The sequence below is a fragment of the Mytilus galloprovincialis genome, chromosome 1, assembly GCF_965363235.1.
Source record: "Mytilus galloprovincialis chromosome 1, xbMytGall1.hap1.1, whole genome shotgun sequence".
NCBI lineage: Eukaryota > Metazoa > Mollusca > Bivalvia > Mytilida > Mytilidae > Mytilus > Mytilus galloprovincialis.
In genome coordinates, this window is record NC_134838.1 from 10,669,522 (window position 1) to 10,691,321 (window position 21,800).

The window sequence follows — 21,800 nt, forward strand, 5'->3', positions numbered from 1 at the left end:
GGCGGAGTTCTTGACTTGACGTTCTTGACTTGACGTTCTTGACTTGGGACAGAATGTTGCGTGGTTAATCGTGTTTTAAGCACTAATCTCTCCCCTTAACCTCGGACAGTTGTGTCACAGCACAACATGATAACATATATATAACAAACTCAAAGAATGGACGTGGTAGGGTATGTGTATATACTAAAACAATTGCAATCAAATGAAAATTCAAAGCTTCTGAATGTTGAAACATTTTTTTAATCTTTTATTATCCGATCGATGATCAGAGTAACTGCTCGGCATCGAGATTTGTATATGCAGATTAACAATGATTATGATTACCTTGATACTCATGCTTTTAAAACAAAGATGTCGACGTTTTTTAATTAAACAAATTGAAACAGTGTTTCTAAGTGTTTTTATTTTATTTTTGTATCATTTTAGGTTGATTTATTACTTTGGAAGTTAATAAAGGGTATTGTATCTCAAAAAATTATTACTGCATAGTATAAGAAATTTCGTTATTTATATAATGGCAACTCAGGATAATTTGCGATGTGCAAGGTGTTGCATGGTTGTTTTTGAAGTATTTTCTGACATAATGCAAGCGCTTTTAGCACGCAGAGGGTTAACTGCACAAGATATATACGATATTGTAACGAATGATCCAAAGTTCTTTAACAAATTGAGAGACCAAGAACAAGCTACTTTGCGGACATTAAGATCAGATGGATTTTCTAAATTAGATGCTTCAATTATATACAAAGTTGTGCTTCGCTACAAGCACAAAGCGTTAATTCCGGGGCCAACACTACAATGGGGAGTTCCGCCGAAATCACAACATATAGATATTGGTGATGATGTAGAAAGAATCCGTTTCGCAAGAAATGAATTTGCACATAAAACAAATGCTGAAACCAGCGAATATGACTTTGAAAAGTTTTTCAAAGACTTTCTTGATGTAGGACATCGAATAGATAAATTGCTCAATAAAAATCCATCCCTGGGGTATGTAAGGCGAATAAAAGATTTAAAAACTACTAAACTGGATACTGAAACAGCAGAAACAATCCTAGAGCAACGACAAGAAATAGAACAATTAAAACGTATGTACAATAACAGTAATATTTTTTGTTGTTTCAACTGTATAATTTTGTTATTTTTTACACTCTATTTGATCAAGATATAATCCTCCATACAAAATACAAACATGTAGCGGTTTGTGTAGTAAACATCAAAATAGCTAAAATACCGAACTCCAACAAAGGTATACATGTTATGTTATGATATAGACGGAACAAAAGCGTTTGTACAAATCATAAGGATATTTTGTATTAGTTGAATTATAACTATACGGCCATCTACAATGTGTGAACTAGAAATCTGTTTTACAAGAGCAAGCTGACCCCCATATGACAATGTGTTACAAAATTAGTAGTGGAATCAATATTTCAATAAAAAGATGTACCATATTCTCCCCGACTCTAAAAATCCTTATAAAAATACCGACTAATACTTTCAAGGATAGTTGTCTCATTGACCATCATACCACATCTCATCATTTCGTTATAGATGCATTGTTTGTTGATCTTGATATGTGGATGCAGTAGAATGCTCGTAATGTATGCCATTACATTTCGCAGTTTCGCTTGTGTGATAGCTGTTTATCCGTGCCGATAGGTGTAATACTAGCAATAAAGCCACATATCCTTACTTCTATTATACTGTTGTGCTCATGTGTCGTCTCATTGAGAAACATTAGTGACGCTCGAATCAAACACTCAAATGAAATACTGTTGCCTTTTTTTAAGGAGTATTTGAAAACAAGACGATTCTGGGAAATTTAAAAATACCAAGCAGTAAAAATACGATGAATTATGTGATCAGAGGACATTATTAATCTGAAAAACCAGTTCATGTGCAATTCCCAATATAAATATATGTTGTACTATTATACCACTGTCTCAGGTTAGGGGAGGGTTGGGATCTCGCTAACATGTTTAAACCCGCCACATTCTGTATGTATGTGCCTGTCCCAAGTCAGGAGCCTGTTATTCAGTGGTTGTTGTTTCTTTATGTGTTACATATTTGTTTTTCGTTCAATTTTTGTACATGAATTGGTCCGAGTGTTACCTTCAAATTTGTATTTGAGTTAGTTGTTGACGGTTTTTGTATATGATTTTAAACCTTGGTGATGACTTTCATTTTTGTCCTTTCAATGTGATTTGACTGGTAGGAACTACATTGTCCTAAGTGGTCAGTAGGGCATCAGTGATCTTTCCAATGCTTCTGAATGGATTTTAAGTCAATTGTGCCTTTTCATGAATGTGACATACCGAATAAGACTATTTGTCGGGGTTGTAATAACATAAGCAACACGACGGGTTCCACATGGGGATCAGGATCTGCTTACCCTTCCGGAGCACCTGATATCACCCCCAGTTTTTGGTTGGGTTCGTGTTGCTTAGTCTTTAGTTTCCTATGTTGTGTCTTGTGTACTATTATTTGTCTGTTTGTCTTTTTCATTTTTAGCAATGGCGTTGTAAGTTTTTTTTATCTATGAGTTTGACGTTCCCTCTAGTATATGTCGCCCCTCTTTTAATGAAGTTATCAAATGTATTGCTATCAACTATCATTTAATTTGTAGTATGGAAACCTATGGTAAATTTGACCGTGTTTCCTGGTTGGTTATTTGTCTTTCTGTTTTGTACCTTGTAGAATGAGTCAATATTAAGATTTAAGTCAAGTCCATGCTACTCTCGAACAAAAGAGTTAATAAAGCTGTCATGATATTGTAGTACAGTTGACATTCTATGTTTTGCAAGTTCGTATGCTGCTTTACTGAATTCTTCCAAAAGATATATGCCTTAGTTTCTCTTTGATGTTTTATATCCAGAGCTTAAAATCATAAAAAAAATTTCGTTTTATGATTCACCTATAGTATATTGCCTTTTGAAATTTGAAATTCACATTCGTGTTTCCATTGACAAAACCACTGGTTTTGTTGTAACCATAGATAGTTTAGTGTTGGAACAGGTAGAATGACACACAATTTAGACAAAGGCTACACTTAAAGCAACAGGGGTACATTAATGTGTTTTTTGGAAACAGAATTCTCAAACATTTAATTCATAACAATAAGACCAAGTGTTAACAATGCAAAGCTTAGTCAAATTTAATAACTATTCATTACATATTTTTAAATAATGAAAACAATTGTGTTGAATATTTTAAACGCTTAACAATGTATACTGTACTTTTAACTAGTTGAACATATATTGAAAATGAGAACTACACTTATTGTTCATGTTATCGTGTATAATGACAGAGAACATAAAAATAAATATTCATTGGAATTCAATCCTCATAATGCGTTAAAATAAAAAGTTAAATCACAAAAATGCTGAACTCCGAGGAAAAGTTCAAACGAATGGACAACAACTGTCATATGCCTGACTAGGTACAGACATTTTCAAATGTAGAAAATGGTGGATTGAACATGGTTATATAGAGCTTAACCTATCACTTGTATGACAGTTGCATCAAAATCGATTATATCTACAACGATGTGTGAACAAAATAGACATAAAAGGTAAAATTGTAAACAAAATAGGGGTACAGCAGTCATCACCGTGTCACAATCTCAATAGGAACAAAAACAAACAAATATTTAACAAAGAAGCAGAAAAAAACATAAACCAAATTGAACAACCACATTCACTTTGATTTTTTTAATTTTCAATTTCTGTTTTTTTTTCTCTGTGTTGTTGTTTTCTCTTTTTTTTTAATCTGCGCTTCATTGTATGTGTTATGATTTGGACTTGGCATTAATTAAGAGACTTCGAATATACACCTTATCGCTAATCCCGGCTGACCCGGCCGCTTGAACTTTTGACGCATTCAACAATCACGTTTCCATTGTGGCGTCAGATATTTTGTTTTATGACGTCAAAATTTTACGGGAACCTGTGTGATATCCAGTAATGGCGGACAAATAGCGATAAGGTGTATTAAAATGAATATCAGGTGTAGTACCAAGTTACTGCCATTGATGTTTTTAAAGTGATATATAAAACTAGTTGTTGGTTTATATGTATACGAGAAAATCTCTAGGATTGAATGGAGTATTTTTGTTACCAATTCTAATATGACGTGCTTCTTTCGCTTTGTAAACAACACCGTGATAAAATTCTCGATATATCTATACTTAGCGCAGACTCCAAGATGTACACAAATGGCTGTTTAAATATGCCTCCCACGTAAATCCACATGTATCGTAACCTATGTGTAAACGGTTGTGGATTTCGCTGTGTTAACAATTACAATTGAATAAAACCATACAGAACATTTATTCTGATTCTGATGCATAACAAAAAGAATTTACACATTAGAGAATGGAAAAATGGACAAAAACAAAATAAATTAAAATTCCGCGAAATCCCATTAATGATTTTTGCGCATTAACGTCATTTCAAAACATGACGTCATACTAATGAAAACGTCAAAGCTGAAGGTTTTTCTATTGCTTTTACCTTCTAAACTCGGATACAATTGCATTAGAATAAAATATTGAGGTAGGTGTTGCTTGTTTTCTGTTCTATTGCATTTCGTACACATACTGATTTCAGCAAGTCAACATGGCGGCTCCTTGGTTACAACATGTCAACAGTGAATTTGACGGTAGCTTACGATAAAAAATGTAAATTTAAAATTGCAAATGTTGGGTTTACTGAGAAGTAAAAAAAGTAATCACATTTTTTGTCTAGCGGTTAGATAAGAAAACATTCATGCAGGTTTATTAGATTTGTTTAACATTTGTCGAACAGTGGGTAAAATAGAACAGCCACACACACGGTATACCCATCATCGCTTCAGTTTTAATGATCGATTTTGTCCTATTAGAATCGAAATAATTCATGGAAGCCATAGATTTGTTGTAAATTTACACATGGCCTGGGCCGTGATATTCGTTAATTTTATCCCTCGCTAACGCTCAGGATAAAATTCGAATATCACGGGCCAGGCCATGTGTAAATTTCCAACAAATCTATGGCTTCCATGAATTATTTCTTAATTAGTACTTAACAGATAAAATATATTTAAGTAGAAAACATATTGAACATACTATAACTGTTCAAGATTTTTTTTCAACAGAAGAATTACTAATTAAAGAAAACAAGAAGGAAGTAGCTATTTTCATTGGTTTAAGTGTAGAAGAAGTTGTAAAAAAAATATCCGAGGGAAGAAATCCGGAAGGTAAAGTATTTTATTTTCTTTAACATCATAAAGAACTTCATTTTTTTTTTTTTTTTTGTTTCTAAATATAAATCATAAGTACATGTATGAATTTAAAAGTTCACTTTACATGATGAATTCATTACCTAGGCAAAACAAAAACTAGCGACATAGGACATTTGTGTTTTGTGTTTTGTCATTTGATTTTGCCATGTGATTAGGGACTTTAGAATTTGGTTTTGCCATGTGAATAGGGACTTTAAAATTTGATTTTCCTCTGAGTTCAGTATTTTTGTGATTTAACTTTTTGTAAGAACTTCCAACTTAGACTCCTCGTTAATCATAACTCATGCTCATCAACATGATCAATTTTTTATGTATTTTATCATTTGATTATGCCATTTGATTAGGGACTTTCCGTCTTGAATTTTCCTTTGAGTTCAGTAGTTTTGTGGTTTTACTTTTTATAGTAACTATAATGCTAGACCACATTGACAACTAACACATGAATGTAATATTATGGCATTAACCATGACTTTTAAAATCTTTCTACAAAAATATATCGTAAGCACAAAAATAAGTATTATACTTTTTTCAGCTTCAACGTAATTTTCAACCTATAGTAGTTTCTATGAAATATGCAATATTAACCATTTAGCTTCGAGTCATACCAATACGAATATTTAACCAAAGTAAACAATGAGCATACATCCATGAATCAAACTTTTTTCCAGATATTAATTCACCTCCATTCAAGTTTACATTGGAAGGCGTCGTAGATAGCGAGGAACAATTGAACATGTTGAAACAAATGATTGGTGTAACAGATCTAGAATCAAACATTCTAGTGAGAAGTGTCCAAAAACAGTGCATTGAATTAATTGTCGAAATCAACAGCACTTATTTGAAGAGCAAAAAACTATTGTTAGAGGCAGTTACTCATTTTTTTCATCTGCTGACGAAAAAAAAAGCTTTTAAATGGCAAGGCGATAAAATTATTATAGTAATAACAATTGCTGAAGGTAATTAATGCTTAAATTGTTGTTAATGTCTGTGTCATTTTGGTCTTTTGTGGATAGTTGTCTTATTGGCAATCATACCACATCTTCTTTTTTATATTAAAAGTGTTTTGTATAACTTTTAATATATACTTCTCGATTTGTTTTTTAAAACATTTGTTATCATTTTGTGGGTGACCATTCCTATTTCGACAAAATATCGTATCATTTATCCAAGAATCTGCACAAAACACAGAAGGTTCACAATGGGTTTTAGCTTAAACATTAGATCTAGCTATACCATCGAGCATCCAAAACTGCCTCTAGTGTATAATATATTAGTGCTATTGTTTCAATTCCATTTATAATCTTGATAACACCTGCGAATGATTATTTTTACATTGTAATTCCCCAACTGTTTCTTAATTTGGACTAAAATAAATTCAAGGAAAGCTATTTTAGTCCCAATACATAAAGCTGAACTAATTCAGAGAAACTGTAAATAATCAGAGTGACCAGCAACATTATATTTACAAATAAAACAGGTTATCTTAATCGTATATCGGGTCCTTAAAGGAGTTATTGACCATGTACGATACATATTTACCATCTATTTTGTCCCAACTCCCTCGAACCAAATAAAACCTTTGACGAATTCGGTTATTTTTTATGTCCTGTGTGATCATTCTCTGCACGTGTTTACATAATTATGCACTCTTTGTTTTTAACTATTTAAATTTTTTATAACAATTTAGATACTTTTTAGAAGAAAAAAACACTGTAAGGTAAGAAAGTTATCAGAAAAATTAGATATATTTTTACCGTTATTAAGGTAGATAGACAGCAACTGTGGATAGCCTAATTTATTAAATAGGAAGAATAAGGTCAAAAATATGTTAACAAAACCGAATCGTTCAGTCGAGTTTAAATAGGAGTAACTCCCTCAAATGACGATAATTGACATCGCAAAACGTAGTACTGAAAGAGATCTGTAAGAGATTTTGTAGAAAGCAAAAAGGATAAATAAAGAAAGTAGCGCAATTTTATCAATAAATAAGTTGGGCAGCTGCCAGTCGACCATTCACAGAAAAACATTACCCGTGAATGAGAAGTTCGATCTATTGATTATGGTATTTGTAGAAACTAGAAACTGTACTAAATAGAGAGAATATATAAACAGCAATGTGATCAACATTAGAAATCTACAACATATCAATGGTTAAAATCGAAAGTTGATTGGTAAAAAGAGTAAGAGCTCTTTTAATGCAAAGTTGAAACGATTTTGTTGCCTGTTATACTTTTTGAATTAGAATATAAAATTATGAATAGCGAAAATGATCTTTACGATAACATTTATCAAAAAACTAATAAGAGTAGTTTACTGATACAGCTTATCACTTTTTTACTTCAATTTCAGTAGCAAAAACATAAAACAAACAACAAAGTTAAATTTGTCATTTGATTTATTGTCATTTAATGATATCTTTAACACAAGATCCATTCCAACCAGGCATAACTAAATCAGGACTATCTGTATGTTCTATCAGCTAAAACACGAGAAATCGTAAAATGCTCTTATTCCAAAGATTCCTCTGTACGATTTCTTTACGAACCAGTACTTAGAGGTAATTCGTACAAGAAGAAATATCAGTTAATAATATGAACTCATTAAAGATCCATATAGATTTAATTCAATTGGAAAATTCAAAAACACCGCTACCTTGATGATATATTGCCTTAATTGATCAAAAGTTACCCAAAGAACATAATTTTAGAAAACCCAAAACAGAAAGCAATAAACAGAAACCACAATACTTAAAGAAAAATCTGTTAGTTCCGAAGGGATTTTCTGAATTTATTTTCACCAAGAACGGTAAAGGCAAAATAAGTTTAAGCCAAAGATGTATAAGAACCGAAACAGTTGAAGACAGTTATGACCAAGAAGGACCTCATATGATAGCCAAATAAATCAAAGGTCAACTTTGCCTGAGGAAGTTGCAACTCTTACTTTTAACAATTTGTTTCTAGACCTGAGTTTCAATTAGTAAACCGCGTACGGATTAGGTGTCAAACCGATATCAAAAGCCTGAAAAAAGCATGAACCATGTAATTAGCTTTTTACTAGCTGAAGGGGAGGATTGATTGCTTATCAACAAGAAAGATCCCGCCACATTCTTCTCCATATCTGTCATGTTTTTGTCGTAATTGTTTTGTTACAAAAAAGAACAATAGTTTTCTTGTATGAATTATGTTTTTCTTCATGTCAGTGCCTTTTAAGGTCGACTATACTTTATGGGAATTTGTCTAATTTTTGAAGGCCATTATGTTACTGATAGTGCTTATAACCACTTTTTTATTTTCTCTGATGGATAATTGTCAACAAACAAACTACGTCTCTCCATTTTCATACTGTTCCATTCTTTATGATTTTAGATTTCGAAGAGCAAACATTATTGGAAGAGAAGCAAGATAATATGTTTTCGATTGAAGAAGAAGCAGGCTACTTTGGTAACTTTAATTCTACACTCTTCAATTAATGCATATCAATGATTATTTTTAAAATGCGCATTTTGCAAATAAACTGCTGTGCAGTGAGCACAAATCTGAAATATATAAGAAATCGAATAAAATACAAAGGACTGACATAAACATTTTTAACCAAATGCATAACCAACGATTACAAGAACAGCGCTTTACATGAGGGAATATTTTCCTTACTGTTAAATGATCAACTGATTTAGTATCAGAAAAAATGAATGAACACTATCCGTATTTTTTATTCAAATACCGAAAACAGAAACTGTTTTTCGTGTGATACCTTAAGTGACTAGTGGTATTGCACTTGTGCTAAAAATAGCATAACAGACATAACACGGCAGCGAGTTTTTTTTTTTTTTTTTTGTACAAAAATCGAATTAACACCATTCATATCTTTTAAGAGATTATTAAGGTCAAGATATTGTGTGTTAATACGAATATTTTAGGAGAAGATCGCAATTTTTGGTAGAAATAATGCATGTCTTATAAGGACTCCTGTCCTTTTTCATTCCAAATCGATGAAATCGCTGTTTAAAAATGAATAAGATAATCCATTTAGTTTGAACATTGGTACTAATAGCGCTGCAACGGGTGCACATTTCGGTAAGCAATATCTCAACAGTCATACTCGAGTCATACTCGAGTCCAAAATATTTCAAAATCTAAATACTTCTTCAAAAGTTGAAAAGCGGATAAAGCATAAAAACAAATATAAAGCAACACCAGGACGAGGCATCAGAGGTATGACACAATATATTCATTAATAAATTTAATGGCTTTTAAAGTGAGGCAAAACAAAGCAAAGGGCTTTTCAAACAAATAAGTCAAAAATAAACAGACAATAACTTGGCAATGAAATAAATCATATTAAAACACAAATGACAGTAGCCAAAACACAACACAACAAACTTTAGTCTTAACAACAGGAATCCCATTCAAAACCAGGCATGCTGCACCCGTCGTGTTGCTATACAAGTCAACCAAAGAGATACGTCAATTTGGTAGTTCAAATTCAAGGAGAAGAGTACGGGATTTTTTAACATTAATTAAAAACAATTTTAATGTATTGCGATAATACATAACTATTCAGTGGTGATAGAGACCAAACTATTTAAACATACAAAACATCTGAAAAAAATTAAGATCTATAAACCAAAGGAGACAAAAATGTACAAGACCGGAAAGAATCCGAGCCTTGCATTACGGAGGTCTATTCCTGAATTAAAAATAAATCCTAAAATTTTTAAACAGCAACTTCTAATTACAAAAAATCCGTTTTTTCATGTCAGTACCAATATTCGGGCTAATGAGCTGTTGGTACCATTAGGGACTTATAGTCCAAAAGCCGAGACATCGACCCAGTAATAGTTATTATATTAACGGTCAACCAACTCTTTATGACGTCCATAAAATTTTGAAAGGAAATTGTATAATAGAAAACCTATAAAAAAATATATTCTTTGCATTTTTCAAAGAAAAATTAACGTTAACAAACTCGTATTAAAGTCTAGCCTAATGTGAATTATATATTGATATTTACACTTTCAGAATGTGAAGACCATGCTTCAAGTAAGAGTTCTTTGGTTCTGAGTCTTGAGATGAATGCACAAGATTTAAGAGATGGAAAACTCAACCAGCAACTTGCATCATTTGTCCAAAATCTATTGAGAAAAAGCAATGGGCGTGAAATATTCGAAGAGAATCACGTAAATGCATCTCTAGTTGTAGAAGATACATTGAACTTTGGTAATTTAAAAACTACAAAATGTAGAACATCCACATGAATATATAGGATATCACTATTTACATACACTACTGGTAAAATTAGTTATCTTACCTCCTATACATTTCCAGGAATATGATTGGTTAAAAGCGTCCGCGTGCAAACCGTGTATATTTGATATTAGGTTAGTAGGGAGGCGGGGCTTATCTCATACACGGTTATTTTTAGTAGTGGAGTTACGTCCCTTTATATGCCTTATTAGGTAAGAATGGGGCGGGGCTTATTTCATACACGGTTAGTAATGGTGTTATGTCCCTTTATAAAAAACAAAACGGTACTGAGAAAAAATCTTAAAAGTTCCAACAGACGAAGAAATTGATCATTAAGATTGAAATAAATTCATAAAACACATTTAAACCTTACAAGTCGTTATTGTTGGCATAACGATAGGATCAATGGAAGTATTTTCTTAGTGCTAACAGTATTGAAGACTTGCTCATTTTGAGAATCACTAGTCTTAATTTCACACGTTAAGATAGTCGGTAAGATAAATTCGTTACATAGTGTGCTAGTGACGTAATACGGTATATATGGGGTCAGTAAATTCCATATGGGGATTCGAGCTTCGCTCTCACCCCATATGGAATTTACTGACCCCATATATACCATATTAGGTCACTAGCACACTATGTAACTAATAATATTAGGTAAAATACTACATCAAATTCCGATCTATTGAAAAATTGCGAACAAAATAAAATTAATTATTTTACTAATGGTATAAGTTCTCTTCTAAATGATTTTTCGTTAGGCAGAACATTATCAAACGTTTAAACAATAATACGATAACATTATGACATTACTACAATATTTTCCTTCAAGTGATAAAAACAGCCAAACTCCAAGTGCAAAATGTAAACATCGTTAATATTGATTCATTTATAGGTGTCATACCACCAATTAAAAATCCCTATCTGTTCAACCAAATTTTACAATTTTCACAGCTTTCTAAATATTTTACCTTAAGTTTAACTTCATAGAAACCAGGTATATCCTGAATCGTACATGTATCAGCTTTCTACATGCCAATTTTCAACAGATGTTCAAAATCATATAAAAAAGAAAAGGTCTTCCGAATAGAGGTACCACTTAAAATAACCCCTGGTTTTCTGGAAATCTTAAATGAGTATACTATGGAGTGCATTAATCCTCAATTTTGAATACAAACTCATAAACAAGTAAATTTTAGCTCAAAATGGTCTTAATATATTTCTCTTTCACCAAAACATTCATTTCTGTCAATTTGTTGGTTAGTTTAAGTAAGCAATGACATCAAATGCACTGTTTTTTGTCTGAGTAGGCCTACTTTCACATACGTTCTAAATTTGAGGTATTAATTGGTGGTATGACACCAAAAGGGTCTTTGCATCGGAACTAAACGCATTTATTTAAAAACAAGTTGTTGGCATTACACGGGTTATGTTCTTCTAATATATGTCATGATGGTATGATACTTAACCCCTAATGGGAAGTATGGTGCCTGATATTCATATGATGAAGACATAATCTTTCAATCAGTTTAATTGAAGTCTGGAGCTAGCATGTCAGTTAACTGCTAGTAGTCTGTTGTTATTTATGTATTATTGTCATTTTGTTTATTTTCTTTGGCTACCTCTTCTGACATCAGACTAGAACTTCTCTTGAACTGAATTTTAATGTGCGTATTGTTATGCGTTTACTTTTCTACATTGACTAGAGGCATACGGGGAGGGTTGAGATCTCAAAAACATGTTTAACCCCGCCACATTTTTGCGCCTGTCCCAAGTCAGGAACCTCTGGCCTTTGTTAGTCTTGTAGTCTTGTATTTTTTTTAATTTTAGTTTCTTGTGTACAATTTGGAGTTTAGTATGGCGTTCATTATCCATGAACTAGTATATATATTTGTTTAGGGGCCAGCTGAATGACGCCTCCGACTGCAGGAATTGCTCGCTGCATTGAAGACCTGTTGGTGTCCATCTGATGTTGTCTGTTCTATTGTCGGGTAGTTGTCTCTTTGACACATTCCCCATTTCCATTTTCAATCTCGACGTATGATCAACACCCATCAGTTTTTGAATCAGATTACCAGGTTCGGTTGAATTGTGCGTTTCCAGTGAAAATTCGTGTTTCTACCTTAATTTACAAATAATTTAATATGGGTTCATGACATGAAACGGACAGTACGAAATCAGATAGAACATTCCTTTTAATTATATTCACAAATAACACCCAAAACAATAGAACAAAAATAGAAGACAAAAGGATATGTAAATATTTGAGCAACATGACCAAAGTGATCTAAGACAATGACAGTACTGAATAAATTCACATGATTTTGACAGACATGACATGATTTTTGATTGCGTTTACATTGTTTGTTATTTCAAGGGTCAACATTTCATTTTGTGAGGTTTTATGGATATCACCTTTTTTTAATTTACCTTGAAGTTAAATATTTCTGTTACTACTTGTACATAGCTCCTTTAGAACAAACTATTTACAAACACTTACTTTAAAAAAAAAGCAGTTGTCGTAAATCTTTTCAGCAGTCCTACTAATAGAAGTGATAAGGATTTTAGTTGATTTTTTTTCAATCATTGGTTTTTAATAATTAGCTTATAAAACATTTTAAAGCTGATGAAGCAGACAATGATGCGTTTCTTGAAATGACAGACCAACAACTGAGCATTGGAACAACGGTAAGCCTTGCTGAAGTAGAAGCTAGAACAGATCAAGACAGTAAACAAGAGAGAACAAGCGAAATGATTGATGAAACTGAAATAGTGTTGGAGGAATATGATGGTCGTGAAACATCCGAGGAGACGACCGTAAATACATCTTCAGTTGTAGAACATAATCGAAATTTTGGTAAATATTAAAACTACAAAATATAGAACATTTGCATATCTACATATGGTTAGAACTTAAAATAGATTTTTTCTTGAACACGCTACATCAAGTTTCGATTGACAAAATTATAGATGTCTTTTATTACTGGCAGAAGTTAATGTTTATAGTTTTTCTACTCTAAATGACTTTTATGGAAGTTATAGTAGAACATTATCATACGATCCGAAAACATGTATAAAAAACACACGGCTACTATTTCCGTGTATACATACTTTTCTCATTTTTTTATTCCATCTATAAATACCCTGTTATGCATTTAGTTTGAGAAACCATAATGTATAACCGACATGTGTCACTCCTTGTTGGACATTTGACGAGTTTTTAAGGAAGATATCTTCATTTCAGTTTATATTTTTTCATCGTCCGAACTCTTGAATGACAGGATTGTTGAATAACATTTTTAACTAAATATATATTATTATTATAATTTGAATTGAACATTAATACATTCTTTATATTCTGTGAGTATGTTACCGTTTTATCTAAATATATCTGTTAGCTCTTGATACATGATAAATCGTTGTATTCACCTACAGTGCAATATACATCAAGGTGTCTTCAATGGAAGACTCTTATGGCTATTTTATTCTTTTATTTGCAATAACTTTTGACAGATTTTCTTGTCCAATTTCTGTCAAATTTAAAGGACATTGGAGACAGAAAAAGAGACATATTTTACATCTAAAAAAACATAAAGAATGCTGGTTGAAGCGACAGCTATTTTTTCAGCTGATTGATTTAACATATTTGGTGAACTTTCCGTTTCAATTTTGTTTTGAAGCGCTACCTGATGAAGCAGACAATGATGTATTACTGGAATTGACAGATCAAAAGCTGAACATTGGAAATCCACAACATGCAAAAGATAGCATTGCTGAAATAGAATTTGAAAACAGATTAGACCAAGACATTAACCAAATAAGAACAACCACAATGCCTTATGAACCTAAACACGTATTGAACGATAGGGATGACCGTGAATCAGTCGAAGAAACACACGTAGATGCAACTATAGTAGAAAAAGATACACAGACTTTGGGTAAATATCAAAACTACAAAATATAGTGCTTTTAATCTGAAAAATGTAATAAAACGTTTTTCATTCTAAAGTTATTTCGATAGCGTTTATTATATTAAAACAACTTTTTTTCCTTCAAGTGATGGCTAAGCTACCCTCCTTGTGCTACATGATAACATCGATAAAGAATCAACATCAATCGGTTTTTTTTTTATCAAAATACTAGGTTCGGTTGTATCGTGTGTATTGGTGTTTCAAGTGAAAACTCATTTTCTTCTTAAACTATATAAACAATGTAGCATGATCTCTATTAATGACAATAATCTTACAAGAAGAAGTTATAAAAAGATGACATTTGGCCCTTCAATTCGAAATTCAAGAGGTATCATATAACAACAAAATAACATGTTGGATGTCTAACATAAGTGTAAATAGTCTTTTATGTCAGTTTATGACATACATTAGATACGCACACTACAAAATAAGAAAAAAAAGACATTTTATTTTTACTATTTTTATCAAAAACGCTCAAATCAAAACAAAAATGGAAAAGTCAAGGATGTACAAAAAATAGTAGCTACATCACCAAAAGCGAATAATTAGAAAAAAAATACATGAGTTTGATGACTATACAACGTTTACATTTGTCAGGTTTAATTGACTCCCACTGTTTGAATTAAATTTTGAAAAATGTATGAGTGTAAATACTTTTTCGATGCTTTATAACAAACTATTTCAAAAACGGGAAACCTCAAAACTTCAGTAATCTTATCCTACAGGGGTGCCCTGTCAAATGCTGTAGACATGGTATTCATTATAACAACTATAGTGCAATTAATTAGTTTTTTTGAACGAGCTTTAAAACTTTTATGATATAACTGATAGACCCAGTAGGTATTTTCGATGATTGATTTTTTTATCATTGTGAACTTTTACTGTTTCATTGTTTTTTAAGCTGATAAGGCAGACAATATTGCATTACTTGAACTGGCTAACCAACAGCTTAAAATTGGAAATCCAGAACACGCTAAGGATAGCATTGCTGAAATAAAAGCCAGATTAGACCAAGAATTTAACAAAATAAAAACAAGCAAAAGGACCGATCAAACGGAACACGTGTTGGCAGATAAGAGCAAAGAAATTGGAAAACAGTACAGAATGTGTTCACTACTTCTTTTGAAGGTGTGTAATGTATATTTTTCATTCAATGCCAGATGTACAGCTGCAAAGTGTTATTTTGATTGACAGTATTAATTTCTTGAATAATAAGAAAAATTAAAAAAATAATGAACTCCGAGAAAATTCAAAGCGGAAAGTCCCTAATCAATGGCAAAATCGAAAGCTCAAACACATCAAACGAATGGACAATAACTGTCATATTTCTGACTTGGTACAGGCATTTACCTATGTTGAAAATGATGATTGAACCTGGTTGTTATAGCTAGCTTAACCCCTCATACCGCTGTCTAATGGTCAAATTAAATCGATTAAGATCATATGATTGATATCTTTTCATTTATAAAATCTGCTAATACAACAGTAACATTGCATCATGTGTAGGTATATCTTTTATTTTTTTTTAATACAACTTTATCTTAGTCAATTTGGTTTAATAAGGAAAATTTATGAACACGAAACCGCTTTCGATTCATTTGGAGTTACGATTCCCTCAGTTCTTTTATTTTTACCTAAATTTATCTTTTGAAACGATTTATGAGATAACATTATTGTCAAAGTCTTGTCGCCTTAATTTGTATTTTGTTCTTCTTCTTCAAACGGTTAATTTCTCTGATACAATTATGATAAACGAGATGATTTGTCATTTCTTATTGTTAATTATCCATTTTTAGATGGTGACGTTCCCTCGTCATTATCTTATGATGTCAATATCTCAACTATTTGCACGGGTTTGTAAATATGTATTGGATCTTAATGAAATAAATCTATGTTTTACTGAAAAATTATTACAGCAGGGTTTTTGATATCATAAACTAGTCAAAATATTTACTAAATTGTATCATCGGGACAAACAAATCATTTATAAATATACATCATCATACGTTCAGGCCTAGGTATTTCACATCCAATCAAAAATGTCGGCATTCACCTCAAAAGTTCTTCTTATATATGTTTTGATGGTGTGATACTTAACCCTTAACCGGAGGGTTTGTGCTTGATATTCATATGATGAAGACATACTCTTGTAATCAGTTTAATTGAGGTCTGGAGCTGACATGCTAGTTAATGCTGTGTGTTTGTTTGCCAACATTGGCTAGATGTAAAAGGGGAGGGTTAAGATCTTACAAAACATGTTTTACACTACCACATTTTTGCGCCTGTCCAAAGGTAGGAGCCAAGCCTCAGGTTTTATTAGTCTTGACGTATGATTTTCAATTTTAGTTCATTTATTTATTTCGGAGTTTAGTGTGACGCTCATTATCACTGAACGAGTACATATTTTTGTACGGGGGCCAGCTGAAACACGCCTCCAGAAGCGGGATTTTCTCGCTGTATTAGAGACCTAATAGTGCCTTTGGCTGTTTTCTGCTCTTTGGTTGGGTTGAAATCTCTTTGAAACATTCCCCATTTTTAATCTCAATTTTAGTTAGTCTCATTTATTATAAATAACTTATCAAATATACCATGCTTATGATTTCGTAAGTCAAATATACATATTGTCTACATAAAACTTGTGTTTGAATCAAACCAGCTTAAATGCATAATAAATCACCTTGTAAATGAGCATCAATAATCGATTAAATCACGATTGACATATACTAATCTTCCATACTTCAGTTGTTCTTTTAAACTATGAACAATTGTCTGCAAAAAACTGTAAACAATTGTTTCAAATATTACCAATTGTTTGCCATGAAATATTGTCTTGCTGTTGAGTCCTTTGTTTGCAATATTATGGATTGAAAACGACTGTTTGTCTTTTTTGTCGTTTTCATTTTTATGCCATTGTCATGTCACTTTGGCTTCAACACTAGTATTTAAAAGTTCATTTGGTATAAACATTAATGGTACCAGATGTATTGCATCAGATCATCATTCCGATTATTAATGGTGTCACACCACCAAATACTCCCTCCAATTTAGAACGTATGTGAAAGTAGGCCTACTTGGACAAAAATAGTGCATTTGATGTCATTGTTTACCTAAACTAACCAACAAATTGGCAGAAATGAAACTTTTGGAGAAAGAGAAATATATGAAGACCATTTTGAGCTAAAATTTACTTGTTTATGAGTTTGCATTCAAAATTGAGGGTAAATGCACTCCATAGTATACTAATTCAAGATTTCCAGAAAACCAGGGGTTAATTTTAGTGGTACCTCTATTCGGAAGACCTTTTCTTTTTTATATGATTTTAAACATCTGTTGAAAACTGTCATGTAGAAAGCTGATACATGTACCATTCAGGATATACCTGGTTTCTATGAAGTTAAACTTAAGGTAAAATATTTAGAAAGCTGTGAAAATTGCAAAATTTGGTTGAACAGATAGGGACTTTTAATTGATGGTATGACACCTTTAAAGTATCTTCGTTAATGCTCCAGGCAAATTTATTTGAAAGACAAAACAACTTATACAAACGTTGAAGAGCAGATAAAACAACAAAAGATAAAAATTAAATCTAAACCAGAAAAGGACTGGTATCATTCAGATTTATTGAACTTTCCTTTTTTTTCCTTCACTAGATTATTCAAATGAGAATGTGAAAGGAAATTAGTTGAGGCTTTGAGAATATTTTTTTTAAATATAGCAGTTTTGAATGGTCAATTTCTCAGATATGGTCTTCACACATGTGTATGTTATATTGACGCAGATGGACGACTTCACACGAAAATCTATGATAAACGGGACGATTTCAACTTCACAATTATCAATTTCCCATTTCTCAGCAGTAACATACCCTCTGCCCCTTCGTATGGTGTTTACATATCTCAATTGGTACGTTATTCTCGTGCTTGTTCACTCTATACGGGCTTCATATACAGGAGTGTGCTCCTTACGCAGAAACTGCTCCAACAAAGCTATGAGGAGGACAGATTAAAATTGACACTCCGTAAATTTTATGGACACCATCACGAATTGGTTAATCCATACGATGTGTCTTTGACCAAACTAGCTAAGAACATTTTTACCACATGTTAGATTGTGGTTTGTCATTACGTGGTCTAATCTTTTTATTACCGAAAGTGACTTGTTCCCGATTGTGACTGTTTTGCTGAGTGTTAATTCGCATGGCTATAAGAAGTGTTATGATACTTTTCTATCCCAAATTCATGTAAAATTGAGAATGGAAATGGGGAATGTGTCAAAGAGACAACAACCCGCCCAAATAAAAAACAACAGCAGAGGGTCACCAACAGGTCTTCAATGTAGCGAGAAATACCCGCACCCGGAGGCGTCCTTCAGCTGGCCCCTAAACAAATATATACTAGTCCAGTGATAATGAACACCATACTAATTTCCAAATTGTACACAAGAAACTAAAATTAAAATAATACAAGACTAACAAAGGCCAGAGGCTCCTGACTTGGGACAGGCGCAAAAATGCGGCGGGGTTAAACATGTTTGTGAGATCTCAACCCTCCCCCTATACCTCTAACCAATGTAGTAAAGTAAACGCATAACAATACGCACATTAAAATTCAGTTCAAGAGAAATCCGAGTCTGATGTCAGAAGATGTAACCAAAGAAAATAAACAAAATGACAATAATACATAAATAACAACAGACTACTAGCAGTTAACTGACATGCCAGCTCCAGACTTCAACTAAACTGACTGAAAGATTATGATTTCATCATATGAACATCAGGCACAATCCTTCCCGTTAGGGGTTTAGTATCATACCATCATAACATATATGAGAAAAACATAACCCGTGTCATGCCAACAACTGTTTTTAGAATAAATGTGTTTAGTTCCGATGCAAAGACCTTATCAGTGACTCAATATTAACGCCAAAATATGCAATCTTTAATGACTTGACAACAGTATCGTAATTATATCCCTTCTTAATAAGTCTATTCAAAGGTTTTGTAAGTTTCTGAGGTGAATACTGACACCTTTGTGCTTTATAAAGAATATTACCATAAAAAATTGGATGTGAAATACCTGAACGTATTAGAAGTCTGCATGTTGAGCTATATTTACGAATGATGTCTTTATACCGATGATAAAATTTAGTAAATGTTTTGACTAGTTTGTGATATCGAAAACCCTGGTGTAATAATTTTTCAGTAATACATAAATTTCTCTCGTTAAAATCTAAAACATTGTTACATACACGAGCGAATCGTACAAGTTGAGATATATAAACACCGTAAGATGGTGACAAGGGAACGTCACCATCTAAAAACGGATAATTAACGATAGGAAATGAAAAATCATCCCTTTTATCATAAATTTTAGTATTCAGCTTTCCATTAGTGATATAGATATCAAGATCGAGAAAAGGGCAGTGGTCATTGTTAGTATTAGCTTTATTTAAAGTAAGTTCAACAGGATAAATTTCATTAATATACATACTGAAGTCGTCATTATTGAGAGCCAAAATATCATCCAAATATCTAAAAGTATTATTAAATTTGTTTATCAGATGTTGTTTCGATGGGTCTTTGCTTATTTTTGTCATAAATTGTAACTCATAACAATACAAAAACAGGTCCGCAATAAGTGGTGCACAGTTAGTCCCCATTGGAATTCCGATAATCTGACGATATACGGAATCCCCAAAGCGAACAAAAATGTTATCTAGTAAAAATTCAAGGGCATATATAGTATCAAAGCATGTCCAATTAACATAGTTTTTTTGTTTATTGCTACTAAAAAATGACCTAAAAGAGTTTGAACATATATATTCACATTCTGATTTTTTGAATGCCCATTTAATTAAGTGTGTGAATTTTTTCTTAATGAGAATGTGAGGCAATGTGGTATACAGGGTAGAAAAATCAAAACTTTGAATTGATTCAAAATCACCAATATAAGCATGCAATTTATCAAGTACTTCCAACGAGTTCTTGACACTCCAAAAGTAATTTATTCCACTATTTTCGAAGGCCTTATTTGAACAATTTATTATCAGGTTTTTAATTGTACCAAGTGTGCTGGTAAGAAGAATAGACAATTTAGTAGTTGAACAATGGCTTGAAGACGAAATAAATCTATATTTGTAAGGGGTTTTGTGTAGCTTCGGAAGCCAATACATAGTTGGGACTTTCATTGTATTTGGCTCTGCTTGTAAAGCGGTGCCTAAAAGTTTATGTTTGTTACAGATTTCGTTTTCTGAAAATGGAGTCAGTTGGAATGTTGGTGAATTGGTGATTTCCTTTTTCAGAACCTCAATGTAAAATTTACGTCAAACAATAATAATATTATTAGCAGCTTTATCTGGCGGGACAAAAACAAATTCCTTGGCTAGTTCTTTTAGTTTATGTTTGATACGAGAAATAGGTTTATTGTTGTTATTGTTTATAGTAAAATGTTCTTTAAAATGTTGAATACGTATATCAACTATCTTCATTACTGAATTAAAAAAAGAGTCCAAAGATTTTTTGTCAGCTTTTTCCCGTTTTATCCATTTCATACAGTAAGTATGGAGTGAGTCGTGGATGATATTACGACACTCATTCCAATTAATAATTGACGGGGGACGATATTTAGGTCCTTTACTGAGGAATGATTTTAACTCTCGGTCTTGAACGATGTTAAGATCTCCTGTTATAACATGGGAAATGGGTCCATAAATATATTCGGAATTACTGCAATTACATGAAGTAGGTGTATTTTCACTGATATTAACATCTTTACACAATTGACTATAATTAAACACAAATTTCCGGGTAGATTTCTTGTAAATATAACAAATAAGAGGTAGCTCAGTATTGTCAAAATATCCAGGAATTTGTTTTTTAACAGAATGGTCGTTAAATATACCGGCAATATTTACAAAATCAAAGCCTTTATTGACATACTTAATTTTAATAAAATGTTTTTTATGATCTTCAGGGCGATCAATTTTGGGAAATAATTTAGAATAACAATATGCCATAATAATTTGAACAATTTCATACTTAGGACTGCTATATGAAATTGTGTTGCAGTCCTCCAAAATTTTATTTAACTTATTAACCGGTAACGAACAGAGTTTTGTTAACAGATAATGTCTGCCGTTGTTTTTTGAAATAGAAATTAGGTCCGAAATATTGGTATGATTGGCCCGAAATTTTCTTTGATTGCGATTTGTTCTACGACCGTGAGAACGTTTTTTACGAACAGTTTTAGAAACTATATCCAAAATGTTAACGGAATTAGTTCTAGATATATTACCTATTCCCATG

At 32.2% G+C, this 21,800-nt stretch overlaps 2 protein-coding genes across 2 annotated transcripts in view; both read left to right on the forward strand.

Moving 5' to 3' along the window:
• The first annotated feature begins 432 nt into the window (after positions 1–432).
• On the forward strand, positions 433–8,752 carry LOC143061809 (uncharacterized). Its single transcript, XM_076233778.1, has 4 exons — positions 433–1,088; positions 5,137–5,238; positions 5,952–6,239; positions 8,649–8,752. Exons 1-4 carry the CDS (start codon positions 515–517, stop codon positions 8,750–8,752), a joined length of 1,068 nt encoding a protein of 355 aa, XP_076089893.1. The 5' UTR covers positions 433–514.
• Positions 8,753–13,699: 4,947 nt separating this feature from the next.
• The window catches only part of LOC143061825 (3'-5' exoribonuclease HELZ2-like), a 31,636-nt gene continuing 23,535 nt past the window's right edge, over positions 13,700–21,800 (forward strand). The window contains exons 1-3 of the mRNA XM_076233779.1: positions 13,700–13,742; positions 14,207–14,464; positions 15,399–15,625. Coding sequence (XP_076089894.1) covers positions 13,700–13,742; positions 14,207–14,464; positions 15,399–15,625 — 528 coding nt within the window. The remainder of the gene's footprint in view (positions 13,743–14,206; positions 14,465–15,398; positions 15,626–21,800) is intronic.